The sequence below is a fragment of the Choloepus didactylus genome, chromosome 4 (genome assembly GCF_015220235.1).
Source record: "Choloepus didactylus isolate mChoDid1 chromosome 4, mChoDid1.pri, whole genome shotgun sequence".
NCBI lineage: Eukaryota > Metazoa > Chordata > Mammalia > Pilosa > Megalonychidae > Choloepus > Choloepus didactylus.
Window position 1 is genome coordinate 81,632,757 of NC_051310.1, and position 17,217 is coordinate 81,649,973.

The window sequence follows — 17,217 nt, forward strand, 5'->3', positions numbered from 1 at the left end:
TGGGAGGACGATTACACAGCTGGTAGTTTAGGAAAGTTTCAAGTAGTATGAGGTTAATTTTCTTAAAAATACCACATTTCTGGGGTGGGGGGATATGCTCTTGACACTCTATAACGGAGCAACTAGCTCATGTTTCCAGCCATACATGTTTCAGATGTTATCTTTTGACTTCATTAGTAAGGTTTTTTTGTTTTGTCAGATAAGATGAAAGTAGATGTTTGCTGCTACAGGTTCCCTTGATACCTAGCATTGTGCATTTATCCAGAAGAGCCAGATGGTTGAATTAGGGACAAAATAACAAACATTTAGATTTGTTTTCTATCCTTTTCTGTAGATGTAGATTTTCTTAAGAGGTTTACCGGGAATCTTTGGCTTTATCATCTCTGAAGGAAGATACATACTTCAGCTTATTATTATAATACGTTTCCTGTTTATATACATATAAATACTTCTTAAACTTGATTTAATTTGACAGGAGGAAAATATTATAAAAGTGTCAGGTTCCTAAGCTGTTTTTCTATAACCTCAGCTCTCCTAGAACTATTAAAACTGATCTGTAGCCAAACTCTCGAATAGTGAATATGCAGTTTAGTTTCTTACATGTCCTCATACATGCCCTAGACCCTTCCAAGTAAGGCCATAGACTATTATGACTCATTATTAGGGCTTTCCTTTTGGATTTTTGTACTGCAGTGATTTAGGGTGAGGAGTGTGTACAGAAATAAGGAATTGTTTTGTTGAAAGCCTGCTTATCCCTTATCTGTATACTGGCCACCAAATCAGCCACCAAAAATAAGTTCATATTTAGTGTTCTTCCAGTAGTGAGATGAATTGGTGTTGGTATGTGCCCAGGCGTATAAACCAGGCAATTTTTAATAAGCTATCTTGCCCATTGGATAAAATCTCCAGCCAGGGAACAAAGCATCTGTATGTGTACGTGTGTGCTGTTTTTGAGGTAAAACTTTATACTTGAATCAACATAATACACAAATCCAGGCAAGTCTGAGTAATACAAATAAGCTATCACATGTTGAATACTTATCACATGGACTCTTAAGTTGGATTCTGACATCTAAAATTAAAAGACAAACTCAAGAAACATAGCAATCTTCATGAAGTTAGTTCACCTATGTAAAGAATGTAAGTAAGCACCACCTGTGTGGCGTTATTTAGTTATTGTAATTTTGGCCCAGAACACTTTATGTCCTTCAGTCATTAAATAAAGACACGGGGCTGAGGGCAGGGTTGGGAAATGACTATTGTGCCATGCAGTAACATTTTTTTAAGAAAAAGATAAATTCTTGGCATCTCAGTTTGCTCATTTAATGATTTACTTAAATTTCCCTGGTGCCTCTCTGATGTACTGTCTGGGGACAGACTGGTCAGAAGTTCGCAGAAAATGGTTTCTCTTCCAGCAAATTCCTTTTGAAATAGGAACCAATTCTCTGCTTCCTGCTTTTGGAACAGAGCTTGCATTCTTACTTGAATGAAATAGGCACAGTTCTGGAAGTAAAGGGTGTAGCCGAAAAGGCAAGAGATAAGGGTGCCTGCGTGTCTGTGTGTGAGTGTCTGTTCACATGTGCATAAGTGTGTGCGAGTGTGAGTGTGAGTGAGAGGTGTGCATGTGTGTGTGTGCGCATGTGGGGGGCTTGGTTTGCAAGTGTGAGAACACCAGTGTTTTTCTTGCTGCCACTGGAAGATGCTGCCTTATGCAACGTTTCTTCCTGCTCAGGCAAGATGTCTTGGTCCCTTGAAAACTGGGCAGGAATAAAATCTCCCATCAGTGAACACAAATAGCTCCACCAAGGAAACTGTTCATTGTAAATCCAGTAGGGAGAACATTCTGGCACTAGTCATCACTTTTTATACCTCTCTCCCACCACCATCACCATGTATTTCCGTTTTGCTGCTTCCTTCCATCATTGACAGAATCATGTCTGGTTTTAGGGAAAAGCTGTTTAGGTTACTGTGTAAACAACTACTTCTATAAAAGAAGAGTTCTCCTATCTAGAACAGTTTAACAGTAAGCCCATGTTATTAAGAGATTGCTTTACTAAAACAAAACCAAAAATCAAAAACAAAACATGTATTTGTAGTTACTTTTCTCGGCTTCCAAGTGGCTGCTCCATCTCAGATTATTGAGGGGGCTCATTAAAGAAGGGAATTAAAGAAGAGACATGGGAAAAAAAAAAAAAAAAAAAAAAAAAAAAAAAAAACGGAAAAAAAACCTCACAAAATATAATACACAAACACAGGAGGCAAATGTAGTTTCTTTCCTGTGTAATTTATATTAAAGTTTATCAGATTCAAAGGCTGATAGGAAAAATTATCCAAGATAGTTTCTATTCAGGCAACAATTTCACGACAGGTGCACCTTGCTCATTTATCATGTGATTGCTCGCTATTTAAAGCTAATATACTTTTAAGTACTTTGACAAGCTAAAAATGAGCCCTTAAAGTTTGTGTCTCTGCATCTATAAATTTTCTACATGAAAGATGAAATCACATTTTTACAAGAGTATCATGTGCTTCAAATGGCACATAAATGTCACACATCCTCTTTGTAAACTGTCAAATGAAATTTTAAGTAATAGCCAATTTCTGTATTAAAATGCCTCTACTGAAATAAAAAGCAACAAAGTATTAATACATTCAGCAGCTCACATTCATTTCAAAAGTATTATGCTGAGTGGAAAACAAAACAATCCCGAAAGGTTATATAATGAAGGGTTCCATTTATATAGCATTCTCTAAACGACAGAATTGTAGTGATGGAGAACAGATCACTCAGGGGTTAGGGAAGGGGAGAGAAAGAGAAGCAGCACCAGGGTGTTTCTCTGTGGTGATGTCAGACTTCTGTATCTGGATTGTGGTGGTGATTGATTGTATAAATCTACACATGAAATGCCATAATTACACCCAGAAACGAATGAACAGAAAATGAGCGCGTGCAGAAACTGGTGATATCCAGTTAAGGGCTAAGCCCTCCCTAATTGTATGCATTTTGCCAGTGTCTATTTCCTGACTTTGATAATGCACTATAGTTATATAAGATGTTACCACTCGGGGAAAGTGGGTGATGATGTATTCAGGACCACTCTGAACTATTTTTGCAACTTCTTGTGAGTCTATATTTCAGAACAAAAACATTAGAAACAAATGCCTCTGCCGAAGAAAGGATTCCAGCCACTAAATAAACACGTAGAAAACGACTCAAAGACTGGTGTCCTTCCTGGAAGGAAACATTGAAAGTTTTTGATTTAGCATGTACTTAGTATTCAGGTCAGCAACTCTTAAGCTGTGTAACATATATGCAATTACTGTTTACTTAACTTGTATTAAAGTTGTAGCATCAGGAAATTTTAGAGCTAGGAGGGACCTCATACAGAATGTAGGGCAAACCCTCAGGTTTCACCCTTCTGGGTATTGGTCTCATTTGTAATTTGAGGGCTTTGTCCTAGATTCTTTGCCATGTCCTGCCTTAGTTCTCAATTCTGTGAAGCACAATTTCACAGTATGAACCATAGAAAGAGCAGAGCACTTCAGCTGTTACACATTAATGGTGATCTTAAAAATTTACGGCCATGAGAAAAATGTCAATTTGTCAACTGCAAATGTGAAAACAGAAATGATGTATTTAACATGACCTGTTAAAAATACTTGGGAGAGTCAACTACCAAGGCTAGTTTTTATAGCTCAGCTAAGGTTTGTAATTTCCCAGGACAGAGGGTCTAGGCAGTTTCTTTGAAATTATACACCACCCCATTTTCTTTGTATCAAATGTACTGCTTTTATCCACTCAAAAATTTGTGTAGAAAGGGGACGTTTACTTAAGTCAGTTTTTCTCCACATTGATCCACTGACTCTCCATCAGATCTACTAAATCAATCCTAGACATTCTGGCCAAATGAACACAAACTACTCTGAAGAAATGGCCATTACCAGTTGGAAATAAAGATATGCTCTCTCAACAACCAATATAGCTTAAACTTGTTTACTCATATCTTCTTTTCTTCATGGAATGCTAAAAACTGATTATGTGGGGGGAACTGAGCCCACCACAAAAACAAGCTCAGAATTCCCATGGCAGTGTCTTGCTTGGTAAGAGTATGTACTAAAAGATCTTAACAGCACTGCTACTGTCTGCTTTTGGGTGCTGATCTCCCCTCAGTCTTTGACAATTTAAATTGTGGTCTTTTAAAACAAAATAAAACTAGCAACGCACAGCATCAGTGTAATCATTTTATTAACAAAAGGAACCCATAGGGTTCAAAACAGAGTACAAAATACAATCTTTATTTTTTTCCCCTGTGGAGTAAATCATTATAATAATAAAAATAAAAAAGCTTTCATAGTTAACTTATCAAAAACAACCCACCCTGCCTACTGAGTTTATCGTGCAAAACAAAAACATAAAAAGTAAAGTTTTATCCACGGAAGGATTTTGTGTAAAAGACATACATTTTCAATTTCACAATTCTTGCAGCAAAAAGAAAATTCTAAGGCCACAGTTTCTTTGCAAACTAAATAAAAGCAAGAGGGGAATAAACAAGCAAATAATAGCAGTTAAACTTTTACACTTCCCTCTCAAGTATTCTCTGTTGCAGTGTAGAATTTTCTCCATACATAACATAACTTGATTTAAAAGAAGGTATTTAATGTAGTTTCAGCCTACTGCTTAAGGTCACAAATGCCAACATCAATTCAATAAGGCAAGTCATACTTTTCCACAGTCCTTTAAATGCTACAAAAGTCAGCTTTGCTTTGATTTTGTGAGGCCACTTCATGATTTCTCTAATAAAAGTGACAAAACAATCCAAGTAAAGTATTCCATTAAGCAGTTACTTTTCTACATGAAGCCCAATAATTAAACTTCCTCTCCCTCTATTCTGTTTTAGTTTGTTTCTTTCAGTTTCTTTTGGCGCCATGGAGGTGGCATGATATGTAAACTACAACATAGAAAAAGTCAAGAAATAGTTGAAAATATTCTTTTTGAAGTACACATAAAACTGGACAGCGATTAAATACACATACCTGTTTAAAAGCATACAAACAAAAAACAAGGCAAAATAAAACAAAAAAACAAACCACTAAAAGCTCAAACATGCAATAAAGGTTTGTGACAAATGTCAGTACCACAGTTACTGGTATATAGTATCGCATTGTGATTTAAACAGTGGCTTAAAATGCAAGAAGGCTTGCAGATTACAGAGAAGAGGTATGTCCAGAGGGGTGGAAAGTGTACATTGACTTAATGTTTGTAGAAAAATCCCTGATCAAATGGCTAATTTTTAACAAAATTTAACCTTAGAACTTTTCTATTTTTAACTGAATATACTGGCTGAAAGAAAAATAAATCATTCTGTTGAGTGAAGTACAGTATTCTGCATGGGAAGCACCAGTTTTTTGGATCAAACCCTCAGGACATGGAGAAAACCAAAGTACTTGACTGGTCCAAAATCTCTGTTCAAGGGAATCCCTAGCTCCCTTCCACTTAATGACCAGACATGTGCTATGCTCATGAAATCAACAGATTAAAAGAAAAGCAAGTGGACATGTGACTGTGAATCCATGGGAGAGGGGTACAGTAAAAACACCGCTCAGATTTTTAGCAGCAACAGAATCCTGTTGCTCTGAATATCCTGAGATTAAATAATAAAATATTGCACCAAAACAAAAAAGAAAATCACAGTTTAAAGAGAATTACTGAAGAACTGGAGTAACAACGTATTATGTAGTGACCGTCATCAATAGACTTAAAACTCTTGATAGGAATTAAATTTGACTTTTTAAATGGCATCTCTAACCTCTTTGGATATGGCATTTATTTTGAAATACCCTTAGGCATTCATATATTTACTTCCATTTAACACTAATGTTATAGATTCTTCCCTTGGTCCATTTTCAGCTTTAATGATAGGTTAGACTAGACTGCTACTGCAAACAGAAGAAACGCCAAAAAAAAAAAAAGACTTCTCAGTCCCCTAGTTTTAAAAACATATCTGATAACCCCACTAGAGGTAGATTAAGAAAAGGCTTTTTCTTTTTTTGGACTGTGTAGTTATCAAATCAATCCAAAGATGCAACCTTTCTCCCACCTTCTTTTTCTAACGTGCTGCTAGGTGAGTAAGGTAAGATAACATCAAATGTGTATCCTGTTAAAGTACTGAAAGGGGGCAAGAAGGAAAAGCCTAAACCAAGTATGTTTTCATACTCGAGTTCATCTTTGCCCTTTGAACTGACAAGCTTTTCAAGGAACCCTTTCTTGGTTTCATAATACCGTACAGCCAATGTACAGACTACATTTAAAAATAACCACTAAAAGAGTGAAAACTGTATTACTTCATTAGTACCGCATAATGTTATGAGCTTGAGAAAGGATTCTTTCAAGGATTCCAGTCCTATGGATTATGGTGAGAAATCATGAAGACCCTGAAGCCTAAGGGTTTCACTTCACATCTGCCGTAGGCCATTTTCCTATTCATGCAAGCCCTGGTGCTGCCACATTCCAAAACCAAGTCTCCCTCCAGTGAGCCTGTATTGCCTTACAGTTTAGCATACTTTTGCTCCATTTTGAGATACCCTCTTAAAGGTACACCAGCACAGTGTTTCACTGTTTGCAATGATTACTTTCTCTCATATTGGTGCAGCCTATTACTTGCTCTATCACCATCAGAACCTGCGTAAACATTCTGGGGTTTTTCATTTCTTCATTCTATTATTTAAGGGAGACTCTACCTCCATATCATAAACTCATACCATGATCCTGTTTGCCCTTGGGTAGCTCACATATTTGTTAATTTCTATTGCCTTCAGTCTTGATGTTCATTTATGTTCTTAAATTAATCTTTCCTCCATCTTCTCCAAAAAGGCAGAAGGAAAGAACCAAGGTTCTAACTTGATGGTGAACACAAGTGATTTCTGAAGTACATTCAGAGAATGAATGACACAGGCTGGGTCTCTTCCACTTCTCTAGGATGTGGATCAACCTGCAAAAAAAGAGCAAACCAAGATGACTGCTACAGCTGTCTTCAAAATAATTCCAGTCTCTATTTCTAATTATATGAATGTTACAAGCTCAGTTGCTTGGAGCCTGTTATTAATATGTCCCAGTAGACTGTTTAAGAACTATGTATTACATGACCACATAAAACATCTTAAAGGCAACCCATGGTACTGTGTGCATGCCAAAAACCACAAGGTACGTGTTTCGTAAATGGATCAGTGACAATCTATCATCACTGTAAAAACATTTAGAGGCATGTCCTACTGATTATGAGCTGGCAATAGGCACCTGAATGAAGAGCAGCAAATGATGATTATTTACAAAAAACATAACAAAAGCCTAGATTTCTTTCGCTCTGTGTACCTCTGAATAAAGAGGTGGGGGCTGAAACCGGAATTCCTGTATGCAGGTGAACACAGGGCAGCATGCTTCTCCCTCACAAGTGGGGGGCTGTGCGTGAGAAGGAACGTGCCTAGAGAACTCTTCTTCTGATACCACATCTGCATAATTCGGTGGTGCTGAAACAGAAATGGAGGTGAATCCAGATGTGCATGCAAAAATTAATTATATTCATCTTTTCTGAACTCTCAACCTTTAGCTACATTTGAAGACAAATTTGTTATTTTCCTCTGAACACAGCAAGTTTATGAGCCCATGACAACAAAAATTATTTAACAGATTCTGCTTTTATTAAGCTACTATTAATACCAATTCTATTTTACTCTTTTGAGGTACATGTGTTGTGTTCTAAGCAAATATCACTGAAGTCTAACTACAGTAATATATAATACCCGTTACTTCTGACAGTTCTACATTACATCCTTGTACTTTTTCATTTGGAAGATATCAATTGGAGATATCAATTTTATTCCTGGGTCTGCTGTCAGCAGCTTTGTGTCCTGGATAAGTTAAATTTTCCAAGTTCCTTCCAGGAATGCTGCTTTATGATTTTTTTATAACAAGAATATTTGAGGTAGTAGTTAACATTTGAGCAATATTTTTCATGTCCTATTCTTAAATACTTTAATGCGTAAAATGTCATTATGGAGGAATTTCAAAATATTTTACCTTCAGGCTGTTCGGGCAGGGTCAGTGTCAACCAGCTCATATCCATACTGAACTGGCTGGCAATGCTGGAGTTTCTGCTGCTAAAACCATTATATGGAATTGTGCCAATCACTAAGGGCAGCTCCAGCATCAATTTTTTAGCACCAGGAATATGAATATACACCTAATATGCCCCAAAAACAATGAGAAAGGCACAAGATAAGTTCAACCTCACAGCAGATAGATAGCCTGATTAATTTTTTTCACATAAACGAACTCCTTTGCCACCTGCTCTTCCACCCACCACCCCCTGCCCCCAAATAACAATTCTTCATGGTGCTGACCAAATAAAACCAACAGCATACAAAATGCAGACAGGGAACTGTGGCCTTAATATACTTATGCTATACTAATTATAAAAAATTAAGTACGTGTATTCAGCAGAACAAATGCCCCTGAAGGCATCTCAATATTTTTATGCTATTTAATTAAATCCCTTTAGGGGACAGTTTTTGATTGGAGAAAAAAAGGCCAACCTTTATATATTCCCCAATTTGTTGCAATGCCGATACAAAATGACACTCTCCAAGGTATTCACTGTACATATTCACTGTAACATGGCCCCAGTTACTGCTCAATTCTCCCTATTTTTAAATTCGAGAAGAGATCTGCGTACAGCTAAGGAGTAGTCCACCCGGATGATGCAGCAGTCAAGGATGGAAGGGGTGACAGGCGGAATCTTCAGAGTCTTCCCGTTCCACGTGTCCATGCTCCCGGAAGCGATGTGGTTTCCTCGCACGTTGGCAACCATGTGGCGGACGGTCTTTGTTTTCCCACTAGCCAAGTACGTCTGCGTTTGAAAAATGGCAGCCTTGGGAACAATCAGACGAGAGGAACAATTCTCTATTTCTGCATAGATTGGAATAGCTTCTCCTAAAAGGAAAACAAAACCATGGTGGATTCAGCCACCTTTCAAAGATTTCTTGCCATAGAGGAAGACGGTCATTTACTATTTAAAGCAGAAATGTTCCAACATTACTTAACAATCAAGAAGCTCTGATGGGAAATTTATATTGTAAGTCTGAGTCAAAAAAAAATGGAAATTCACTGCAGGTTGTAAAAATGCGTACTACAGAAATAATTTTTCTAATTATTGCATGATTCACTCCAAAGGTATGTAAATGACTAATATCCTATAAAATTAAGGTAAAACATACAAGCAAATGATTCAGTACCACGTTAAGTACAAAAGATCACCACAAACTCATTAGTGCCTATCAAATTAAAGTCTGCCCAACAGAAGCCTTTGCCTTTAAGGACTTGATAATGCTATGGCACAAACAAAATGATGGAGTAGACACATTTTATAGCATTACATATCCACACCATACCACACCACATTCATTCAAAACAGCCCCTGGAGCGGGGGCCAAACTCACGGTATGAGAGCACACCCCTTACAAAATAGTTCTACCATCAAACTGTTAGGATTCTTCAATGTCCTACTGACTTCTGCTTCTCAAACCAGCCTGGAATTATAATGCCTAACACTATTTCCATGCTGCAATAGCTCTTTCAAGCAACACTCCCCTGGACATTATTTGCAACATTAAAATAAAATGCTGGCATTTTCCCACTTTTTTAGTTTTGCTCTTAGTTAATGAAGTAACAGGATGGAAGTCAGAAATACCAGGAGTTTTACTGGACCCTATTTATCCATTTACAAATATTTCAGTACCAACTATTTACATTAAAAATAGAAAATTTTATTGTTCAACTCTAAAAACACTATATAATTCATAAATTAAAACATACTACTTAAAATCACTTAAAGATTAACAAATAAAGTTAATAACTCTTCCATTTAGACTTTCAAACATTTTGCTTACCATTACAGTATCCCTTTCTTTCAATTTTGGCGCTCAGCGAAACAGGACCAGAAGTGAAAACCCAACAGCCAACCATTTTTTCTTGAGCTTTCAATACAGGGGTCTTGAAAAATTTCAAATAATAAAATGAGCTTAATTAAACCACTCTAGAGAACTCAGAGAACTTAAAAAACCAAGCTTTCTCATCCTCATGTGATCTATTAGGCAAGATACTTACTAAACATGGGACATTAAAACTCATTCCCTTTTAGGAAAAAATAAAGTTGACTTTTCAGATTCAAGACAGCATAATGTCACCATCCTGTTTTACCCTGTCATCATTATATTTCTAGGAAATGAGACCCCTTAAAAGCCATCAAAAGCTGTATGAGTAACTATTAACATGACAGAACTATTTTTTTTTCTTTGAAGCCTTTATGTGTAGATCAGGTAAAAAGAGAAATGATATAAAAATGAATAATCAGAATGTTTTGTTTTGGTAACACTGCTTTTTAAAATGTAGAATAAGCAAACAGCCTTATTTTTCTTACTTTAAAACACATCATTAGGCAGGCATTTCAATTGTCCTTAACTTTGAAAGGTCTTTTGGTTTTGCATAATAATTGTGCAATGACACACAGTGTAAAGGATCCAAAAAGGTTCCTAAACGTTCACACTACCCTAAGTTCTATTCTGTAGTAACAAGAGAAAGGACATGAGATTTAAAATGCTCGTGGTACCCACCAAAAGCTCACGGTGACACCCAAAGTTCCTTACAATATTTTCTCCTTGATTTATAGAAAGAAAAGTAAAGGATAAACAGTATCTCTTTTTGGCAAAAATAAAATCCCTTTAAATTATTTGTCACAATGGTTGTAAAGACGTTAGAACTAATTAACCTCCCTATTCTAGGTAGTCTTTAAAAATACAAGACAGGTGACATTATAAATGGTCAAAAAGGGTTTTAAACAGGTGTCAAAATCTTAGCTATAAGCCAGGTCAGCTGGCTGCTGGCTCTTTTATGATTGTGGCCACAAGAAACCATCCAACCAGGTCACAGAGCAGGGCATATTTGTTTTCTTTTCACAATCTGAAGATGAACATGAAAGTAAATGCCATTTCTTTTTAATGTAAAAATAGATTTAAACAACTTTTAACTTCTGGCTTTTTCCTGAAAAAAACATTTTGTAGAAAAAGAACCCTCCAATACTAAAAATATCTTTGTCACATCAGTATCCTGATAGAAAGTTTAAATTATCTCAGAATTTTCTATGAAGAAAATCATTCATTCATATTTAAATGATGAACCATTACGTCCTAGTAGCTATCATGAAAGTACAAGGTATAATTTTATATTATTCTGATAATATGGGTTTAGATAAAAGAATCTAGCTCATTAGCTCCCATCTTGCTTATTCTGTTGTTCCTTATGGCCTGATCTTTCTTATCAGTCTACAGTATTTCTGGTGATGATTAGAAGTTCAATGCTTTAATGTAGCCAAATCTGTCATAAGGAAATGATAAGTGAAAGGCTCTCCGCAGCAGCTGTGTGCACTTACTTAATGTTAGAAAATGACATGCAAAATGGAAGGATGCACAGCATAATGGCCGGGGCTTCAATGCCAGGCTGAGCTTGATTAACGCCCTGCCGTAATTACTGCTCCTCAGCCTGCTATTACTGCGGGGTTTAGAATACCGGCACCCTGTGAATGTGGCCGCTGTGGTAAAAAGCAACCACTGTCTCTGTGTGTATTATTATCATTAAGCCTTATTAATGTGTTTCGAGCCTGGTAACTTTTTGGCAAGAGCAGCCCTGAACAGCAGGGACATAATCAATAGTATTAACACTCACGATTTGTAATTTGCCCAACCTAGCATCAGGGATTTGGAGTGAATGCCTATGGGTGACAGGATTCCTATTCTCTATGCCATCACAAAGTGGCAGCCCAGACCGCCGTGGAGCTGGCTAAACATGGGGAGCATGACTGGAAAGCAGGGAAGGAGAAACTTACTAGTAACGCTGGTGTGTTGACATCGATGTGATTAACGACCTGGAGTTCCCGCTTTACGCTCTCATCTGGTACCTTCGGTCGCTCCAAAACTGCCCTCACGCAGTACTGAATGCTTCCATATTTCCCGGTGAAGGAGGTTACCAGAGGTCTGAAATAAGCCAAAGACATTAATTACAAGTTTACTTTTCAGTTAACAAAACAACAACAAAAGGAAAAATCCTTAAAACATTGGTTTAGGCTGAGAAAAAAAAATTAGCAGGGTAAAGCTATTTAGGGGCTATTCAGGATAAGCCTGCCTATTTAGAAAGTCAGCTGATAGTTAGTGCCTTTGTGTCTGGATGGAACTTTAGGAAAAGAAAATAGGAGAAGTTACACAGTTTCACTTACTCAGATGGTAGTTGAAAGCTAAACGGAAATTCATGTTTCCCAGGCTGTAATAAAAGGATGGTTTCCCCTATAAAAGAGAGTACATTTGGTTTTAAGCGAGGCTAGTATTAGATCAAGCATTTTCACAAACTAAATTAAGATTTTTTTTTATTAAGAAGTTTTCCTAGTTATCAAATCCAGTATACTCCAGAAGTTCATTAAACTGAGGTTCAGAGATTTAAAATTCGACTCAGTTTTACCAAGTTTACTCAATTTCAAGAAGCATTTACATATACATATGTATATGCACACACACATATTTTTAGAAACAATTGTCCCCATAACGTGAGATACCAATTATTAAATGAACCCAAAACTAATTCAGCACAAAAAAGATCTACTTGTTTTAGGTGTACCACAAAAATCAGACTACGTATTCTTTGGGCAGAGATGGACAGGGAGGTGAAAAAAATTATTGGGAATATTCTGAATACAGGAGTATGTGACAAAACAGCCAAACCACCAGAAGTTATTAGGCAAGAGTCACATTCTACACTTGCGCTCTCCTGAATTCTGTGGTGGTGAGCGGATTCTGTGGTGGCCATGGAGAGGGCTCTCCCAAGCAGGGCCCTGGTCCCTTCCTCCAGCTCTGAGCCTGTCAGCTCCCTTCTCATCCAGGCAGAGGCTTATCGATGACAGCGAGAAGGCCACACTGCAGCGCGTGGGTGGACTGTGTCAGGCCAGAGGCACTGCTGGAAACCTCTGATGAATGTACCATTCAAATCCAAAGCTTTGATTTGTTTGGCTTCATTTTGTGGCTTTACGTGTTGGTTGGCGAGCTCTCGAGAAGATATAATACGTGTGAACTCGCCCTCCATTTTATACTCACAGATTCAGGTTCAGCACTGAATTCCCTCATGGTGGTGGAATGAGTAAGTGGAAGAAAGGGCAGCTCAGACTGAGGACTTTCTGAGATTTGTCTGCTCACCTGACACTAAAATGACCTTTTCTATTTTATTCATTCACTTAAGATGTTTTTTAAAGGGCAGAAGTCACTAGAGAAATGGAGTATTTTCATTTAAATACTGGAGTCCTAGGAAATTAATTCAGTTAGCAACTCAACCTTCTACTTTTAAAAAACAGGTATACATTATTGATCCAGTAAGATTGCTAAATCTATCCCCAATTTTCAATATGTAATATGCTATTAAGGAAAAAAAAGGTATCTGCCACTTGAATCCATTCAAATAGAAATACTCCGCAGGTGGGTGACTTGGAGATAAAGCAGATGAGTCCCTGGAACATCAGCACAAATTAAATGGCGGTGACAGAGTTGATTGTGGGGCTTAGGTGTGCTCAGGAGCTGCTGCCCCACTAGCCTCACACTTTCAAAACAGCGCTGCTTTCCTGGAAGCCAGGGGAGCCTCAGACATTACAGCTGCCAGGTGAGAGGCTCCAGGCAATGTCAGAGCTCTGGGAGAGCTGAACTAATGTTCTAACTTGTAATCGTTAGATTACGGTGTGAACAACAATTAAAATGCTCACATATGTTTAGAAATGCAGATTTTGTTAATACTTTCCAAGTGTATTAGAGCCCAGATGCCAGGTACTGTAGATATAAAGATGGATAACCACTTTCCTCAAACAGACCAGTGGAAGGGGAGGAGGCTAGACACTTGTTTGCAGTAATTACCATCAAGTAAGTGCTAGAGTCTAGAGCAAGAATTTGAGCAAGTTGATAAATCGGTTATAGTGCTTTGGAATCAAATCCTTTCCTTTGTATTTACTTATCTCTTCCTTGGAAAGGTTCAGAAGCTGCACCATGTGCCCATTTCCGCTTCTGTTCTCATGGTTCATTACTTCTTCGCCGTACGCCGAGGCCTACAATGTCTCCTGAAGTTTCATTCTCTAGTGGTCTGCGAACTAAACCTCTTTATTAAAGGCCTCAGGGAGCCGCAGGGCTCAGGAAGGGCGACAGACCCACACAGGGTTACACTGCTGGTGAGTGAGGAGGAACTGAAACTAACTCTCCTGCTCTGTCTTCTTGTTTTTCTACCACAACCCCTCAAAAACATCTATGAAGAGAATCAATGCTAAAGTGGCAGTGAGCATTTGGACCACGCTAGTAATCCCAGAAAATCATCTGGGAAGATTTCTTGAAAATATGTCCCAGAGCCACATTTCCCAGAAACCTGGATTCCTGTGTACCACTTCAGGTGATGGAAACATGTGGAATTAAATGACTCTCAGAATCTAATGGCTAGGTGAAGTTGCTAACTGTCCCCAAGCGAAAGATTATTAGCGATAATTCTGTCTTTCTTCAATTAAGTCAACAGACTATCCTTTTTAAGTAAAATATAATTGCTGCCAATATTTTTGACACATTCTGAAACCAATTAAAGATTTTAAAATTGTCTAGGGTTTGACATTCCACTGCATCAGAAGGAAAAACCAGCACTGCTTCTAGGAAGCCAGGGAAGCTTCAGCTGCCTGGGGAGAGGCCCAAGGCAATCCCCAAGGCTCCTGGGAGGCGTGGGCTCAAGTCCCAACTTGTAACCATTAGATTATGCTGTGAACGACAATTAAAATGCTTACATCTATAAGCTAATCCCGGCTTCAACTACTAGTCTATTTGCTCTGTAGTTATGGACCCAGATATACAAAGTCCAAAGTCCTGGTACAAACCAAGGAACTTCTCTATCCCATGGCCCTTTACCAAGGCATGTGTGGGCTGATCTTGGAAGCCACACTGATGAAAGGGCCCAAGATAGGAAGGAATTGGTAGACCCAAAGAAAGCTTGGGTTCTAAACAGTTTTCCTCGCTACAATTTTGACATCACTCCAATTCTCACCTACCTTGAGGACTTACCTCTGGACAGTCTATTCCTCCACATTAAGATGGAGCTTAACTGCAGGTCATACTGATTTTTTAATAAGCCATAGCAAGGGTTAAGCATATGGATATAATGCATTTTGCTCAAGAGGGAAGGGTATGTACCCAAATATTTATTTTATAGACAAAGCAGAAGCAGCAGGAAGGTAAGAGTCTAAAATAGCTTCCACTGACTGAAAGAGGCCTAAGACTCTGAGCTCCAAGTATTTTCATGATTAACGGAATCCATTTTTGCACCTAGTATAAACCGAACACACATTTAGGGGACTCCCACCTAGGTCCATCTGCAAAAGCCTACACTAGTAACTGGACTTCAAAAGAATGGACAGAAAGGGCGATTGCCACCCCTCACCCCCCAGGAATTGTAACCATGCATACCGCTTCAGGAGAAGATGAGAGGAGGCAAAGAACACAAAAAGAAGCAAATAAAGGCAAAGAACACAAGATGGAGGCATAAATTTAAAAAGTTGCTTCCCCCCAAGAGGAGGGAAACCAAGCAGACTGGCCAAGTTCAAGAAACACTTCCTGTCCCTTGGGAACTACACCCCCCACTCTTCCCAAGACCGAGTTTTTGCTCATTCATGATGAACCAAGAAAAAGTTCAGGAGGCCCATAAACACTGGGCACCACGAAATGGAACCTCATAAACTCTGGTTCATCCTTCCAATCCTGGTGCCAGAGGACCACCACCTAGAGCCCCGGATCCCAGCCTGTCCATCACAGGTTCCCATGGCGACGCTGGCTCCCTTCGCGGTCCAGGATTGCCCCCCACACCTTGGCTGGGAGGTGGGGGGTGGGGTCGCAGGCATTGTTCCCCGTCCTTCCCGGAGATGAAACCGCAGCTCCAGCCACCGCCCGTGCGGACCCCACCTCCGAAACCGGGGGCGGCCCTAGGCCAGGTGGGTATTCGGCCGGCGCGCCCCGCCCCCCGGCACCCACGGCTCCAGCGGGCCCCCGCCCGGGGCTCCCCGCGTCCTGATGGGGAAGCCAAGGCGGCGCGGCGCTCACCGGCCGGGGGCTCGCGCAGCCTCAGGCGCACGTTCAGGTACTCCACCTCCGAGGCGGCGGCGGGGATCACGGCGCTGACCGGGGCGCTCGGGCCCCAGGCGGCGGTGGCGCGGCCCTGGGCTTCCAGGCGCAGCGCGCGCAGGGCCACCGGCTCGGCCGCCTCCAGCAGCACGTGCCCGGCCACCGTCTCGCCGCTCGAGTAGCAGCCCTTGCGCTCGTCCTCGAACACCAGACCCAGGCTCTTCAAGCGGCCCTCGAAGCCCACGGCTGCCGCGGACCTGGCCTCGCCGCCCATCCCGCCGGGCGACGCGGCTCCGCCGCGGAGGTCGGCAGCGGCCCGGAGTCGGGGTCCAGAGCACGGCGGCGCCGCTGTCACGGGCTCCCGCTGCACGCCAAGGGCCGCCGCGGCCGCCCTACAGTCCGCGGTAGAGCCCGGGCGCGCCGCGGGGCCTGTCGCTTTAACAAACCCAGCTGGGAATGGAAAGGGGCCGGGACAGCCCACCCCCGGCGCGCGCCCATAGGCCAGCGGTGAGCCCTGCGCCTTGATGATTGGTTGTCAGTGGCCTCTGAGTCATTTCATTGGCGCCCCCACGCACGGGCTGGCTCAGGAAGGCAGTGCGTGATCTAGGGGTGGTGACCAATGGGAAGACGCAGGCGTGCACGTGCACAGGCCGCTTATTGGCTGGAGAAAGACACAGTACTGAGGCAGGGACCAATAGTGAGGCGGTGCGTCCATGTGGACAGGCAGTGGGAAATATTATCTGTCTGGGAGGGGCGGAGCGGGGTATCACTGACTCCTGGCGTTTCGACCGTTCCTATGGTTACACACGGGGGCGGGGTTTCTAGTAGCAGGAAGGTTCGCCCTAGATCATGAAGCTATAGCTGAAACTGGCTAGTTTTTATAAGTTGATTTGTAATACTCGGGAGGATTATTTCCCCGGAAAACGGAACTCAGCAATGTTTCTTTATGAGATTTGGGGGCCCAGCCGCGTCGCAACCTTAATGAAAACGTGGAAT

At 40.4% G+C, this 17,217-nt stretch overlaps 1 protein-coding gene across 2 annotated transcripts; it reads right to left on the reverse strand.

The window, feature by feature from the left end:
• Positions 1 to 4,229: 4,229 nt before the first annotated feature.
• Positions 4,230 to 16,660, reverse strand: ARRDC4 (arrestin domain containing 4). 2 transcript variants are annotated; one of them, XM_037832937.1, is made up of 8 exons: positions 16,201 to 16,659; positions 12,321 to 12,387; positions 11,934 to 12,081; positions 9,943 to 10,045; positions 8,730 to 8,986; positions 8,075 to 8,237; positions 7,370 to 7,524; positions 4,230 to 6,989 (listed from the first exon to the last, which is right to left on the reverse strand). In XM_037832937.1, exons 1-8 carry the CDS (start codon positions 16,493 to 16,495, stop codon positions 6,933 to 6,935), a joined length of 1,245 nt encoding a protein of 414 aa, XP_037688865.1. In that variant the 5' UTR covers positions 16,496 to 16,659; the 3' UTR covers positions 4,230 to 6,932. The 2 variants fall into 2 exon arrangements, with proteins under 2 accessions (XP_037688865.1, XP_037688866.1); XM_037832938.1 differs by lacking the exon at positions 8,075 to 8,237 and having other exon boundaries at positions 16,201 to 16,660.
• Between the last annotated feature and the right edge of the window lie 557 nt (positions 16,661 to 17,217).